The sequence below is a fragment of the Geospiza fortis genome, unplaced genomic scaffold (genome assembly GCF_000277835.1).
Source record: "Geospiza fortis unplaced genomic scaffold, GeoFor_1.0 scaffold41, whole genome shotgun sequence".
NCBI lineage: Eukaryota > Metazoa > Chordata > Aves > Passeriformes > Thraupidae > Geospiza > Geospiza fortis.
Window position 1 is genome coordinate 9,820,515 of NW_005054299.1, and position 16,962 is coordinate 9,837,476.

Here is a 16,962-nt window from a genome sequence, read left to right on the forward strand (position 1 = left end):
TCCAGCCCTGCCTCTACCGGCCAGAAGAACTGGTTGGCCTCAGCCGGGAGGGTGCCCAGCTCCCGTGTTCGCCCCGTGCTTCCGGGGCTGGAGAGCCTGGCTGGCACACCTCTGGCACACCTGATCCTGGCAGGGTCTCTGCCCTGCCCGTCCTGTGGGCTCAGGGCTAGCCTGTGGGCATAAGCAACCACTGAGCACTTCATCGCCTCTTCCAAAATCAGGGGGGAGGAAAGGAGGCCCTGACTGTCCCAGTGGCAGGCAACAGTACCCCACACAGGGAGGAGCCCTCTCCTCCCGGCTCCTGGGCGTTCCTTGCTGATTCAGAGTCAACATAATGGGGCTGAGATGGCGCCATTGATCCTGCTGGGCAGGCGGAGCCGCTATATGGTAGGGATTAGTAATGGCTTTCTTCCCCCATGGCACTGGGTCACAGGATTTAGCCCTTTGTACAGCCCCACAGTAGAAACAGTCTGTCTCCCTCCCCGCCACCAGAAACATGCTCATGGAGCTGCCACTGCTCCTGGGGAACAGAGAAATGGCAACAGCTGCACAAAAAAAATGAAGAGTTGTAGCCATATGACAAAAGAAAACCAAAATTGGAACCAGTCAGTCACCAAGGGTGAGGGATAGAGCTAGCCTACTAAGGCAGCCAGCCGTACTATCAGGAGGTCCCTCCTTCAGTCCTCTAGGACAGGCAGCCCTATGCAATCAGGGATCTCCTCCAGCCAGGTGCATCTTGGAGGACCTCGAGTTGCCAGACCTTCACTGTCCAACTCCTGCTCTGTGCCACCACAGGCCAGCCTTGCTTCTTGTAGCTGCCTGGGAACAGCCTGGCCACAGGTGAATACAGTTCTAGCAAACCCCTCACTCCACCAGGATAACAAGAGCAGGGGGAGGAGGATCATCACTCCAGGATGAGCACCCATCCCAGCTGCAGGTGCTGACAGAAGAGGACACCCGAGGTCAAGGGAAGCACCTCAAGCTGATGTTTTGAAGGCATCACTGTACTTTCTTATTCCCTCCCTTTTACCACAGGCAGTGTCACAGGCAGATCTTCATTTCCTCAGCTGCCAGGAGCGGAGAATGTAATTAGATACCAGTATGGCCTCAGAACACTGCTCAGAGCAGAGATTTAATCTCAGTCCTTGTGGCTCACAAACTCGGTGCTCAATCAGAGGCTACAAAAGGCAGCCGAGGTCTCCCATCACCCCCGTGACCTGTAGCAGCCAAGGAAGAGTAAAGGGTTGCAGCCTTTCAAGTCAGCATCAGCCTGGAACAAAGGCAGTGGCAACCAGTTCCTGAGGCATGAGGCTGTGGTGCTGCTCACTGCGGCTCCTGATGGGCTGCCCAAAGCTCTGGCTTTGAGGGGTCACAGCAGGGCTGTGCCTCGCTAGACCATAGGGCAATCTTAGACCTGAAGGGCTCATGAGCTCACCTTTCCCCTAGATTATTCACGGGCCTCTGGCATGTGGGCCTTCAAAGCCCACAGGATGGTGTCTGTTGCTCTGCCCTCATTAACATGAAACAAAAGTTTCAAAACTAAATGAAGTGCATTGCAGAGCGGTAATATGATATATGCAACTCAAACAGGAATTAGTGAATTAGAGCACCCAGTGCTTGAATAGCTTGAGCTACCCAAAGGAAAAGAACTGACCTATTTCCTCCCTTTGCCCAAACTCAGCATCTCCTGCTGTGGTGGCTCACATCAGTAATCATCCGCAGGAATGGGTCATCATTAGGAGCCACTGATGAATTTCCCTGAGTCTGGGAGCCCAACCAGGATTACAGAAAGGGGGTGGAGGGCCAGAGGGAACTTTGCTCAGTAAATGGGTTGTGCCTGACCCACGAGCTCACCTAGGATGATCAGCTGTAGGTTCTTACTTACCTTTCCAGAGAACTTGAAGAACTACTTTTGTCTGAGAGGTGAAAAACAGTAGGAGAGCCTGCAAAAGGCAGATAGGCAACAGTTCCTGGCACTGCCTGTGGACTTGCAGAGAGTCATTTGTGGGATGCAGGATCTAGATCACAGCCATGTAAGGCCTGTCTCCCTCTCTTCCCCCACGCTAGTCTGTGGAATGGAGCATGCAAAATTAAAAAGGAAATCTGACACTCACACTGCAACAAGCTGAACAGTTTACATTCTTGTCTGCCATATAGCCTACTCCCAGCTTAGTCTTTATCTGTTTGACCTTGCACAGCCAGCATCAAAAGGCTGATATTTAGTACAGAGGAATTCTGGGGTTCAGATGAGATAGCACTGCGAGGGGGAAAAATATGCTCACAATATGTTCCTCAGGACTACATGGAATGAAAAGCAGAAACACAGAGTGGTTGAGGTTGGAAGGCATCACAGGAGAGTGTCCAGTCCACCCTTTTGTTCAAGCAGGGTCAGTTAGAGCAGATTGCTGAGAGCCATGTCCAGTCTAGTTTTGAATGTCTCCGAGGATGGAGACTCCACAAACTTGCCTGGTCAACCTATGCCGCTGTTTGACCACTTTCACAGTGAGAAAGTAACCTTCATGTCCTCTGTTACAAATTGTGACCGTTGCCTCTCATCCTGTCACTTGGCACTACTGGGAAGAGTATGATTGCATCTCCTTTGCTCCCTACCCCCATCAGGTATTGACACACTTTGGTAAGATCCTCTCTTAGCCTTCTTCTCTCATAGCCAAATATTCCCAGCTGTCTTGGCCTCTCCTCCCAGCCTTATCATGTCTTCACCAAGGAATATCTTCCTGAGGTGTACTGGATCTCACTACACTGGAAAACACATGAAAACCTTTCATTTAAACCTCAGCCCTGTGAGAGGGTGCCAGCAACTTCCACCCATCTGTTAATCCATCTGCACTGTTCATTGTCCTGACACTGGCCAGGCACTGCTGAATGGGGGCCTCACTAGTGCCATGTGAGACTGAGCAGAAAACACTTGGTATGATGATATGAAATTTCAGGACATAGAGCCATCAGTAGAATAGGACCATATAGTCTAGTGCTTTAGTGCTTTGGGTTTTTTTGTTTTGTTTTTTTTTTAATGCATCATTTTTTCCACTTTGGGTTATCTGATGCAATAAGCATGTCACCGTTTTTCTCTGTCACATCCTTCCCACATGGCAGTGGAAACATCACTTCAAATCAGTATTCTGGATGCCCTCCTTTCCCTCAAACTCCCACTCCAGCTCTGCTTGCCATTAAGCTTTCTTCAGATTTAACATGTGCTTATTCTTTCCATTGGCTGCAGAATTTCTGCAGTGTTCCTGTAGCTGCTCCTGCAGGTTCTAGATAAATTTTTAAAAGTGAAAAAAATAAAAGAAAAAATCACCAAAAGCTTTCATCTGACAACTTGAGATCCTCTGGCATGATATATTCAGGCAACTCCTCTCAGCTTTCTCTTGGCACAAAAGCTCTGTTCCAGGTGGGGTCTCCACTCCATGCAAGCAGACCAAGCTACCCACACATGCTGCTTGGAGAGAGGAGCCAGTGCTTTGGTCAGAAAGAAATATGACCACAAGGAGAACTCCAGAGATGTCTCATATTCTGGGAAGGGGAAAGGCAAAAGAGAACAGGGAGCCTCTTTTCATTCTTGTATGCATTGAAGACATCATTGGGATGTATGCTGATCCTGATGGGAGAGTTTGTCATGCAGATGTCCCTCACAACCTTTCCTGCAAAAGAAATGGATGATCTCTCTTCCAGTACAACTCTGCCTACCCTGTGGTAAGATACAGATCACTCCCTCTCATCACAGGGTTAGGGCATTGCAGGGCAGAGGGAGGAAGAGCCTGTTTCAGAAGGAGGGGAAATTCCCTATGTAAAGTGATCTAAACCAAGATGAGGATGTTGGGAAAAACATAATTTCCATGTCAAGGTGGTAGAATTTGGCCTCCCACAGCTAGAAGCCTGGTGGAGTTTGCTCTGCTGTGCAATTTCATCCTTCAAAACCAAGTTACAGTAACTGCTGTGGACATTCCTCAGCTGATGGTGATCAGAGGCAGTCACAGCCAGCCACTGCTGGGAGAAAATCAGGTGGGAGGCCGAGCCTCGCAAGCAGATTTGCAGTCAAGCAACATTAGGCCTTTCTGAAGGGCACTGTCAGCAAAGAGGACCTAAGGGAGCAAGAGCACATCGTCCTGTTAGGTTTTTTTTTGGGAGGGGGTGGAGAAGGTAAACGCTGCCAAAGGAGCTGGTCTGACAGGGTTGAAGCTGGATGCCTCTGTGCAGCAGCGTAATGGGAAAGCCCTTGGAGAGGCAGGAGATCCTGGAAGCACTCCTGTTGAAGGCTTGTACGCAGTAGGAGATCAAACGGGGACTCCCCCATGCCCAAGGCCCAATGCAGACAGACATTAAGAGATTATGCTCCTTTGGCATATTTGCTTGTAGTTGCCATGCCCCCCCAGAATATCTGCTTTTTCCTTTAGCCATACTGAGACAAGTGCATTTAGAAAAAGCTTCCCATAGACTCTCCCTTACTCCTGTGTCAATCTTGACCCTGCAGAGAACCCTAAGGCTGGGTGCTGCTCTAAAGCTCAAACCCTCTCACGCTGATTTCATGTCAACTTTCCTACAGTATGGATTCCTGAGAGCTGAGCTCATTTCACACAGGCATGTGCATGTATTCCCTCTTCTGGTGACTGATACCTCCAGCATTCCCTATAACTTCACAAATAGTTTCCATACACTTCATAACTTAATCCAACATCTCTCATCTCCTTCCCCACAAAACTGTGAGAACACAGGGGCTAAAAAAAAAAAAAAAAGTGAAAAAGAGAGTAAAAAATTAAGGGACAGGGACCAGCAGGAAACCAGAGCAGACATTACTCCTAAAGGAAGTCCATGAGTAAGGAGAAGCTTGGTCTGGTGCCAGCTTGGCAGGCCATGATTCACCCATCTCCTCCCCACTGGTGTTTCATTTTGAACTTGAATGTGACATCCTCCACTCCTAACCTGATGTATTTGAGTTCCTTCCACTCCAGAGGCTGAAGCGCTTTCCCTAGGCATGCAAGGGAATTCCATCTTAACCTCCTCCTTGCTACCAGTGAAGCAACCATGCTCCCCACCCCAAGTTTTCAGAGCAGAAGCTTTGACTCCTTCTGGTTGAGGAGATTTAAAACAAACAAACAACAAAGAAAGTCAGCACACATTTTCTACCTCTATCCCTTTCATTTTTGAAGCTGAGATGAAAGGATTAGTGCTTTACTTGCCTTTTAGGCCAGGCGGGCTGCTCTGCTAGCTTCTGCCCCATTGTTGCAGGTAACAGCTGTGGGGATTGCAGCTGCTCTTGTGAAAGAAGCCTTGAACTGCACTGCAACCAGGCACCTGGCAATGCTGGACCCATTTGTTCACAGTGAAGGAACATGCGAGCTTGTAATTGTTCATGGCAAAGGGAGCTTTTTAATGACTTCAATTAACAGAGAGAACTCCAGTTAGTTCTTGCTATACAAAAGTGTCCACAACGTCATTAAAACGAGATTTACAAGTGTCATAACTCTCAGCAGCATAGTCAACAATACAGCCAATCATTACAACTGAGCACCAAAAGAGAAGGGGGGAACATCATACCACTGAGGAATTGGATGAAAAGAAAGGAGTGTGGGGGGAGAAGGTGCAGAGGAAAAAAGAAAAGTCATTTTTTCTTTTCAGTCTAGATTGATTTTATTCTACAAAATGCTACTCTGTTAAAATTGTAAAAGCAAAACCATTTTAATACGTTCTTTCTTTTGTAGCAGCAAGCTTTCTCTAAACAAGCTTTTTGTTTTAGTGCAAATACTGTAGGCCTGTAATTCAGTAAAATAACAAGAACAGAAAAGAGACAACACCAGAGAGAATGCCTCAGGGCTGAAATTCCCCAGGACTGCAAGAACGACATCAAGACCACTACGAGCAAAGAAAGGTCCCACTTCAGCAGTCATCTTTAGGAACCTATGTGGCAGAAACTGTTTCACTGCAGACAGACAGTAAAAAAGAAAACCCATGATCTAAAGCTTCTGAGGAAAAAAAGATAATGGCGCCCCCAAACCTTCAACAATCCTCATGGTCACCTGTTAGTCACTGAGACTTCATTTCACTACTGACACCTGCTTCACAACAGCAAAAGGCTGCTGATGCTTTCAGTTTGTGCCACGTGAGTGGAATCAGAACCAGGCCCTTTCTGTATCTGAGGATCTTAAAGCAGACTTTAGTGACACTAGTAACTTATCTCTCTAATAAAGATGCACTATCCCTTACTGATGTTACTTTGAACTACACAGTATATCAAGATATATACAACAGTTTATCCTCTCACTGAGCAAAAACAATTGGATACCTATTTCCTACACATTTTAATATGGTTTTAACATCAAGTAACCACAAACAAGAAAGTGGAATAACCCTTTAATCATACAGGATAGGAGGGAAACAATTAAGTAAAACAGGATTGGGTTTTATTATTATCTTGTACTCTGAGATTTGTCCTGAACTCCACCTACTGTTCACAAAGCAATGATAATGCATCTTTAAAAACATATCTCTTTTTACATTTTATACAGACAACAACAAAACTCAGATTATTTTATTTAAAGAATCAAAAAAAATATTAGCCTAAAAAAAAGAAGATTGTAGTATTTTTAATGCTTTCTTTATTATATCCAAGTCTTGAACAGAAAAACAAAAGATGTAAACATGATAAATAAATAAGAAATAAATGTATATTGTTCCCCCCACCTCTTAAAATGTTTGACTTGGCCTTCCTAATGAAAATGATCTTGTATCACGATAATAAGATTTCTTACATTTCAGAAGTCTGTTTTAAAATGAAAAAAGCAACAACCAAAAGGGAAAAAAAAAAGCAACAACCAAACACCAGGAATGTGATTTGGGTGGATGTTAAATTAATGGCGGGCAGATCTGCTGGAGCAGGCACAAGACGGCTGCCTGCCAATAAATAATAAGAGACCAGGGAGAAGGGAGGTGTCTTAGGTTTGTTTTCATTTTGTTTTTTTCTTTTCATTTAGGATGAAGGCCAGGTGGATCCTACATACAGTAAGCAGCAAAATTAAAGGTTCAGATGAACTAAATAGATCATTTAAATAATAATTATAAAAACACAACAGAGAGCTACTGTCCCCAGCATGTTGGTCCCAAATCCCATCACACCACAAGTGGATTGAGACTTACGCAGTCTCCACATCTACAAGAAAGGAATATATGAAGGCAGTGCCACAACTGGGAAAGGAGAAGGAGGAATGAAGGCAAAACCGTAATGGCAAACATCACCTAGAAGCTGAATATTTCCTTCAGTACAGCTGTTACTACTCCTCCCAGTTTGGCGCTGATTAATTTAGGATGTTAAGAGAGGCTTTGTTGGGCCAGTCACCAGGGGGCTGACCCAATATCAGCTGAAATTCCCTGGGCCTTTTTCTAAGGAATTCCACAACTCTGTCAGCACTAGGTACAACAGCTCCCATATCCCCACTACATGCAGAACATGGAGACACTACATTTAGGAATCAGCAGGGAAGGTACTCATGGAAAATAACATTTTGGGCATGGGAAGGACAATCAGTTCCCAAAGAGCACACCAGAAAACATTGAAAGAATAATGTAGGGCCAGACCAAAATGGGAGTTGTACCCGCCTGCCAGAAACTAAACAAAAGTTAAGGCTGATCCACAAAACACAAAAGGCTGGAGACCACCAATCCCAACACAGATATTTTTTGAGAGACTTCAGGGAGAAAACAGACAGGCACAAGGTATCTGTGGCTTTTTCCAAACAGTGGAAAATAATACTCTTTTTTGAAGAGTTTCACATGGCTCCCATCAGTATCACAGGTCAGGAAAGGAAGCATCTTGTTCTGTCTCTGAGCAGGTCAATGACCAGGCAGGAGGGCAGTGGACAAGGACCAGCTGCATGCAGCTCCTTTTGGCAATGATTCTCTGACCAGAAGCAAAGGTAAGTTTTTGTTTTTCCACCAGTTAGATCTGAGGAGACACCTGACTTCTTGAAACCCCTACAAGAGGTAGATGTTCCTGATCTCACAGGAATCCTGGTCAGCTAGCCTCAAAAGTAGTTGCATCATTTTAAAGCTCACCCACCACTTGTCAGTGTTGTTCTCCTCAAAAATGTGTGGAAATGACATGTAGAGATGTTTTATTAACAGTTTTAGATTCTCAGTCCAGAGTGGCCCAAACAAGCATTTGTAAAAATCAAAAAGAGAAGCTGGAGTTTCACCTAAAGTGATCTCATCTACGTAAAACTCTAGGAAAAGTGGATCCTTTGTGCTAACTATGGGAAATTTAATATCTACTTTATTAGAAAGGAAGTTTTGATGTACATGTAAGGACAATACAACTCCTTTACTAATTTTACTTACTGTGTGAGCTCCATTTGAAACCTCTAGCACCAATATCAAAATGGATGTGTTTAAGCAATATAGAAAGAGCCTGAATCCTTCAGCTTTATGAAGCAAAAGGATCCCTCACATATTTCTGGCAGGTTTGGTAAATACTTGGGTTAAAAATAATAGTTATAATAAAAAAGCCAAAGTCCACCTTTAGAGCCAGAATAGTGTCCCCATTGAATGGATTCAAGGAATGGGCAGTGGCCAGAGTTTGAGGGAAGTTAGCCCTGCTGAGTAAAGTCCCAGTTCCACAAGACTGCAACCTATTAATTCCCAGTGGAGTTGCTGGGGACTGCAGCAGTTTTGCATCTCATATGACTAGCCCTATAATTGTATAATTGTATGCTGCATTTCTCCAGGTCCAGCCTGAAGAAACGCCACAGTTTCGGATGATTAAAAAAAAAAGAATTTTTATATATATATATGTGTGTGTGTCTATAAAAGAAAAAGACAAACTAAATAAAAATAAATAGCTGCCACCACAGCTTCAGTAGGCAGGACCAAAGAGATATCTCCTAAGTGGTTTAGCTGGCAAGCTGGGCAATCCTAGTGTGCACAGGGTCATGGTTTGCCAGTACTGTGATATCAACTGGAATTGAGCTTGGCTCCAAGTGGAAATAGATTACACACATTACTGTTTTCAGTAGTGAACATGAGCACTGGAGAGCTTGCACCCTCTCTGAGCACTTAGTAGTAGCAGTCAAGCCCATAGGCTACAGAAGGACCCAAGACTAGGGAAAGAGCCCTTTGGTTTGATTCTTTGTCTTCAGGCCAATCAACCACAACAAGAGATCAGTCTGCAAAGAAAACATAAAAAAAAACAGAGGCCAAAGACCAAGGTGCAAATAATGCTAATTGATTTTCCTCAGCTGTCAATCTGTCATTTGCCAGAGCTTGTCAGAAGCTCTGTTTTAGTTCAAACAGGTCAACACTTTATCCATGCCATTCCTGCCTGGTCAGGAACTGGGGCCTTGTGGCCTGTGCTGTGCTGGTAGATACGTGCTGCTTTGTTTCCCAACAATGAAAAAATCAGCAAGGGTACAGCCAGCTAATTTCACTGTCTCAGCTGCTGCCAGTCTCCATCCTAGATTTATAGGCATGTGGTGCCACCTCTTTTTTTTTGTACCATGTTCTGCAAATATGGCCAAGGGGAGGGGAAGATTTACTAACAGGAAGAGATCAGCCTCTGAGTCAGGAGCCCTGATGGGAAGGAAGATGTAATACTCCCTAGACAGCAGGCAGCCCAGGAAAAGTAAACAACAAGCAGCAGACTTGATATCCAGCAAACTAGGGTGAAACCCTGCCAGTGACTGGTAAGTGCCAGACCAGCAGCTTTTCTGATGCTGCTTTGGCCCTGAGATGCTAACTTGGTTTTTCGAGGAGCCCAAGGGGATAAATATACCCACATTTTTTAAAAGAAAGGTTTCATCATGAGACTTCTGCTGTCTCTGTGCCTCAGGCTAGAGACTACAAGCTCTGCCCTTGCTGCTGAGCTCTTGGGCTCCTCTTGGTCCCCCTTATCTCCTGGTCCTCCCAGCTGTCATCCTCCTGTCCGGGCAACCCTACATGTTTCCCACAGCTATTCCCAAGAGCAAAGATCCTAATTAGACTTTAGAGTTCAGAGCAACTGAGTGAAATGTAATGGGATTGACAACATTGGAAATTATATGCAAAGAGAGAGAGAGAGAGAGCGAGCACGCAAGAGAGAAGTTGTAAGATCAACTACCCAGAATGATTTAAGCACAGAGCACAACCGCTCAAGTCAATCCACAAAGGAAAGGGACGACTAGCAACTGTCTGCAGCTCGCCTTCAGTCCTGGCCAGGAGCGCTCCCCAGGTCCACTACGGCCACAAAGAGGTTTCCACAGGCAGTCCCTACAGAGCGGACATCACCCTCTCCAAACAACCCTGGCGTGTCAGTCCCACCCTTGCCGTTTCCTGCCTCCAGGGAGCTGGCGTTGGTCCTCACTCTCCTTCCTGGAGCTGTAGCACTTCCCCATCCTTGTTCTTGCTGCCCTTGTGCTTGAACGATCCTGTGCCTGTCTCTAATCCCACGGAGGGGGCTCCCCCCATGGTGCTGTAGGGGATGTAACACACTGGCAAAATGGGGGGCTGCAGGGAGATTACAACGCCAGCAAGGTGGGAGAGTTCAAGGAATCTGAGGACTGGTCCCCACTGCTGCTGCTCCTCCGGTGAGCTTTGGAGCAGGACTCAGAAGGGGAGAGAGGAGACTCCTGATCCAACACGTTGGGGTAGGTGAACACCAAGTTGGAAGAGCCAGGAGTGATGGCTGGTGTTGAGGTCACCACAATGGGAGTGTTGAGTGCCTCCTCCCCATAAAAACCTCCAGCAATGCTGATGGGCTTAATGACAGACCTCTGGGCTTTGTCAAGGACCAAAGAGGAAGATGGGATCTCTTCCTCCACAGGCTCCTGCTTCACCACCACGGCTCCACTTGCTCCAGTCCGAATGCTCTGGAGGCTGCTGGATGGTGGGCTGCGACGTTCCTCAGGGCTGATTTTGCACACAGGGCTGTGAGCCACCAGCATAAACTCCAGCTTCTCCTTCTCCTTCTGGAGCTCAGCGATCTCCTTTTGCAGCACTGACTTCTCCTCCTCCAGTACTTCAGTTTCCTGCAGACAAAAGGGGAATAAATAAATCATATAGCAAAGGCCCTGGAACTACCCCTCACCTGGAACATTGCCACCAAGTCCAGATCCCATCTGGCACAGGCAGATACACCCTAGACTCTTCATGAGCCAAGCAGACACCAGGTCATTGCCAGTCAAGCATTTTGTGTTTCACATGCCTATTTGCAGGCTATTCCCAAACATCACCAATCTAAGGGTTGTAAAGAATCTCATGAACTTGCCTTAATTTTCTGATGGCTAGTTTTTGCCATTCTGTCTTGGCCTGTGACTTCAGTCTTCTGCCTTGCTGTCTGCCTGACAGACACTTTAGCAGAGGACCCAGATCTCCTTCCATTGTTTTTTCATGTTAAGCTAGTAATATTCTTTTCACCTTGACAGAGGTAGTGTATAGCAGTCTCTAAACTGTTTCCATTTTATTTCTGTAATGCATATTCCAGATTAGGGCTGACACTTATCTAACTCCTGCCCAAAGGACCAACACTGGATCACGCCCTGATGCATCCTACGATTAATACATTTATCTTTCCTGTGGTCACATCACAGAGATGGATCACAGTCAGCCTGGGAGCAGTTAGGACCTTCCCATGTGAGGAGCTCATAACTTCACAAAACTCACACTCAGCCATTCAGGACATGACCTACTGCTTTGCACACTCCTCTCACTTCTATCACATTAGTCACGACATTTCTATAGGATGTCCTGCCTACCCTCAACTGAGAACACCTCCAGCACATTTCACAGGTGTGCTTTCACTGCTGCTGTGCTTGTTAACAAGCATTATCATTGGATAAAACCAGGCTGGTTCTTGACCAGGAGCACTGGAGCCTTTCCTTCAGCTTATTTCACACAACCCAATCTTGTCTTTTCTTCAACCAGTGCCTTACCCACCACCCCTTGGTTCTTATGCTTGGCTCTACCTTCTCCAGCTTTACTAATTATTACTCGTACAGCATCAGGGCACACATGTCTGTGGTGCTTCCTTTTTGAAGGAAGTCAGTTACCACCCCACCTCCAAAGGAGGAGTAAGCCTAAAGGGTATAGCTCTGATAGGTACACATAACATCTCCCTTGTTTTCTATGGCTTTCAGGTGATCCTACCTCTTCAGTGTTTTTGTCCTTAAAACCTGCCTTTGAGGCACACAGTGTCTTATGAAAGGTGACCAGAGTCAGGGATACTTGTGCTAGTTGAGAGGCGAGAAGGGAAGAAAGCTCCTAGGACATTTTGGACACTCAGCAAAGAGAATTTTAGGGTCCTAAGCTCCAGGGCCAAGTCCTCCTCATCAGCGGCTGTCAGTGTAGGAGCAGTACCCTTGGGCAGCCTTGGATGAGGAAGGCAGAGTGTGTTTGCAGCATCTTCCTCCAACGTGCTGGTGGAGGAAGAGCAATGCCCTTGGAGCTGGTTGGAAGGGTGTGTGACAAGGAAGGAGAAATGCATGCAGGGCACGTACCGCCTGGAGTTTCTCTGTTAGCTCTCGACGCCTGTTACGACACTTAGCAGCTGCCAGCTTGTTCCTCTCTCTCCGGATCCTTCGCTTCTCTTCTTCCTCAGGCGACAGCTGTGGGCAAGTGCCAAGAAAATCCAATCAGATCTGAGCAAGGCATTCCTTTAAGTTTGTGAGGATTTAACCACAATGCAAAGGAAAAAAGCCTGATCCAGCAGGATGCTGAGCACTCCCCCTCGTCACTGATGTCAGCAGAAGATGAAAGCACACAGTATCTCTGCCTGCACCAGGTCTTAGCAGAAGGGAGAGGAGAAGGAGCAGGGCACAGGGAGAAGATTGTGTAAGAGGACAGTGAATCTGCACCAAGGCCAAACAGATAAAAGATGCTCTGATTGTTTCACAACTTGGGTGGTACGTTAAGCAAAACCAGAGCACGATGTTGTAAGTGCCTCTTTCTTGAAAGAAAATATCTGCTCCTTCCCACACAAAAATAGTTGATCTCTTGAAGGTCGGGATGGTGTATAGGGGGGGACAGGAATATCAGCAGAGCTCCCAGGAAGTCCATGAAGCAACAATGATTTATACCACCCAAAAATCTGACCTCAGATTTTTGAGCACTCAGCGAGATAACACATTGCTTCTTGCATCAGCAGGCAAGGCTCCAGTGATATCAAGGGCTTCCTGAGGCCAGCTGACATCCTCACTGATGTAAATCAGGAGCAATTCCATAGAAACCCATCCAGCTACACTCTTGCGAAACCAGAGGAAGTGAGCAGGAGCTCGCAAGACCTGGTCAAAGCTATGCCTGGTTTTGGGAGTTTGAGGCAAGGTTTTACAAACCCCAGCAGCAGCAGACAGGCTTCAGCCATGGCCACAGCCAAGGAGCCAGTTCAGCAGAGCACAGAGCAGGCTGTGGCACTCGGTGTGTGGAAGCCATGCAGACAGAGCAGCACAGGGATCCAGCAGGATTCATGCAGACAGAGCAGCACGGGGATCCAGCAGGAGCCGTGCAGACAGAGCAGCACAGGGATCCAGCAGGATCCATGCAGACAGAGCAGCGCAGGGATCCAGCAGGATCCATGCAGACAGAGCAGCGCAGGGATCCAGCAGGATCCATGCAGACAGAGCAGCGCAGGGATCCAGCAGGATCCATGCAGACAGAGCAGCGCAGGGATCCAGCAGGATCCATGCAGACAGAGCAGCACGGGGATCCAGCAGGAGCCATGGGGATCCAGGGCACGTGCCCAGCCCTTCACTCCAACCTTGTGCCCTACACTTCAGCCTCACCCAGCCCGTGTGTGCTGCAGGGACTCTGGCCTGGTGACTGTAAATGAAAGCAAAACCCTGACACCTGGCAAAACACATGTCAGATCTCAGAGAGTGCCAGCACAGAATGGTAAGAGACATTATCCAGCTCCTCGTCTTCAGAGGAGCTTCAGTTTTATTATCTTCACAGACTGTCAATATCACAAATGAGACATTGAGACATTCACAATTTTACTATCTTTTCTTTTTAGTATTAGTTTTACTCCAACCTCAGCCTAGTTTGTTTTGGCTTGCTCTATCTCCCTAATTTTGATGTTTGTAGTTTTAGTAAGTTAACTTGAGCCTCTGGGCATTCAGCTCGCTCATTTCGCTTTTTTCAGGATCTGATCTGTGCCTGTGATTTCATCTGCATGTAACATGAGTCCCTGGATGCTCACTGAGCAACACAAGCAATTCCAGAATGGCAGGACACAGAATTTAGGCCCAAAAGCTTTTTCCATCAGCAGCCCACAATGTCCATCCTAAGGCTGGTGGTAGCTCCATTCTGCTGGGCAGAATATTTTCCCCAGTAAGGAGCCCCTGCAGGCACCGCTCTCCCTGCCACAGCTCTGCCCACCCTCTTCCCACCGCACATGAGTGCAGGGTAAAATTGTATTTGCACACAAATATCTACAGTATGGAAAAGCACTGAGCATGCACACAGAAGCTATGCTGACTTGGGGCCCCTGTGTAGAGTTTTCAAGAGCCTTTTCATGCTTTGGAAGCACAGATCTCATTGAAATGTGTTTGGAGTAAAATTTCTGCTCCAAAGGCCTTCAGTAATTTAAAAATTATCTGTTTCAAAGACTGCTTTGCAAAAATGGCATAGGCATGGCATAAGCCCCTAAGCGGGATGTTCTTAACATTTTACCAGGTCTAAAATGGAATATTCCATCAGTGGTTGCTGGATTTGTTTGAAAATGGTTGGATTTGGCACTCTTCGTGCCCCTGCTGTATGCGTTATTCGTAGCTTGTCCAAGCCCAATACGTGCATTCACTGTCAGGAACGTTCATCAAAACAGGCTCTTTTCATAAAGTGTTACACAGAGTTTTCCAAAAAGGCACTCTGATGTGGTGTTCAAAGCACCAGCCCTGGAAACTTGAGCCAAAGGGCCACAGTAAAGAGCCCGGGTACTGCCTTAGCACGTGTCTAATCAAAAGGACTTGGCTTTGAATGACCCACAATGAACAGCTTGCAAACAAGCCACAGGCCAGGAATTGCTTGGCAGGCATCCTTCAGCAAATAACTCTGAACAACAAATAAAGCAGAGAATATGGTGATCTCTTCACGGCCAATTTGTGAACACAGAGGCAGCATTTGTCAAACAAATTAGTTGTTGCTAATTATTCCTCCAGCTCTGTGAGACTTTCTTTACCTTTGGACACCAGCCCTGCATGCAGGGAACAGGGAAGTAGCTCCAGCTGGTGGAAAAGGCTGGCACGTACCCGAACCACCACGGCTACTCCATCCTTCCTCCCAAAAATGGGACCTCACTGCAGCCATACCAGCTCCCCACACAGAGATACTGTTAAACTCTGACTTTAACCTCTTGGGCCTAAAGCGGACAGCAACTCCACATAAAATAATCGGACTGTGAATCAAAACAGATGACGTAGAAGTAAAAGTAGGGCTGGTGAGTCTTATTAGAAACAGACCTCACGCAACAGCACGCGCTCGTGTCTGGAGGGTGCGCCGTGTGTCTCACTGCACTGCTCCACAGCGACCCACACAAATGCTGCTTGGGAACAACTTGGGGAGATCAAGTTTAGTCAGATCTATTTTTTTTTTTTAAAGAGAAATCAGCCTAGCACTGTGAATAGCTGTTCACCAGACAGCCCTGGAGAAGGCTGATTCTTACTAAGAGGAGAACAACAGTGCTGATTTCCAGAAGATAAGATGCCTGCACCTAGTCCACCAGATCCAGGGTCCCAGCCTGATAATCCCATTAGGAGGTTGAGCACAGGGCAGTAGTGGTACAAGCCATCTCATGCCAGTTACAAAAATACCTCTGGGTTTGGAGCAGAAAAATCTCTTATGGGATCCCCATCAAACTGCTGCAAAAATATCAAGCAATTACAGGTTTGTAGCAGGAAGGTGGATGTAGACCCCAGTCCTCCAGAAGGCTCTTCATACTAGAGTTGAGGTGCTCTAGGGAAGCTGTTCCTCCCTGCGTGCTGCTGGCTGGGACTGGGGGTATCACACAAATGGAGACTGGAGCAGTGCTAGCAGCTACAGAGCTGACAGAAAACACTAGCTGATGTAATTTGGTGTCAGATTTGTAAAGGACCTACATGAAAGCTGCTCTGCTTTCTTGGAGGTTTCCTTCTGCCTGGAGCGGCAGAGACACTCAAACTGAAACCCAGGGCTCAACTTCAGAGTTTCACCTGCTTTTGAAACCAAGCCGCAATGCGGGCTGGTGGTGCGAAGCGTTGGATGAAGACTGGGTAAATCTCACCATAAGATGAGGAGGCAGAAATAAAAGTCACCCTCCAGCTCACACCCTCCACCACCCTAAGAAACTCCAGCAGGAGAACAGCACCAGCGATGGACCTCAGTGCTCCCCTGCAGTGCTGGGAGATCTCATGAGGGGGTGGGGAGGAAATCTCTGTACGTGTGTTTCCAAGGCACTGCAGTTACCTGCTCATCTCTCCGTCTCCGTCCCACGGTGGTCCCAATGGTTTTGATGACACCAGGACGCTGCAGAGCCGTGTGTCCGGCCACTGAGGACAGCGGGGGCAGCGGGTGGCTGTAGGGGTGCGAACGGGAGTAAGGGCTTGACATGGAGGTGATGACGGTGGGCTGCACCATCCACTGCAGGTCTTGGCTGGTTGTGATGGCGTTGATCGTAGGGATAAAAGCACTGCCTGATCCTGGCATATCTACTCGAAATTTCTAGGAGGAAAGGCAGAGGAGAAAAGGGACAGAGAGCAGAGAAGAAACCGTCAATGAGAGCAGAACATGAGTGGTTACTCCGAAACCAGTTAGGCCCTCAGGAGCAGCACTGGTGAGGATCAAAGCAGCACCTGAAGCAAGAACACCAGTAGCTGGTGCCTCTGCAGCATCTTAAGCTGCCCCTGCCTGCCACAGCCCCTGAGGAAGGCATGGGCTCAGGCACTTCCCCTCCAGAGCAGCCCTGCCCTCTCCCAACCCCTTTCCTCTTCCCCCACACAGCTCCCCAGCATACCC

The 16,962-nt window shown here is 47.1% G+C and overlaps 1 protein-coding gene across 1 annotated transcript; it reads right to left on the reverse strand.

The window, feature by feature from the left end:
- Positions 1-6,356: 6,356 nt before the first annotated feature.
- Positions 6,357-16,664, reverse strand: FOSL2 (FOS like 2, AP-1 transcription factor subunit). Its single transcript, XM_005416201.2, has 3 exons — positions 16,414-16,664; positions 12,477-12,584; positions 6,357-11,009 (listed from the first exon to the last, which is right to left on the reverse strand). The coding sequence occupies exons 1-3, from the start codon at positions 16,651-16,653 to the stop codon at positions 10,500-10,502; spliced, it is 858 nt and encodes a 285-aa protein (XP_005416258.1). The 5' UTR covers positions 16,654-16,664; the 3' UTR covers positions 6,357-10,499.
- Positions 16,665-16,962: the final 298 nt, after the last annotated feature.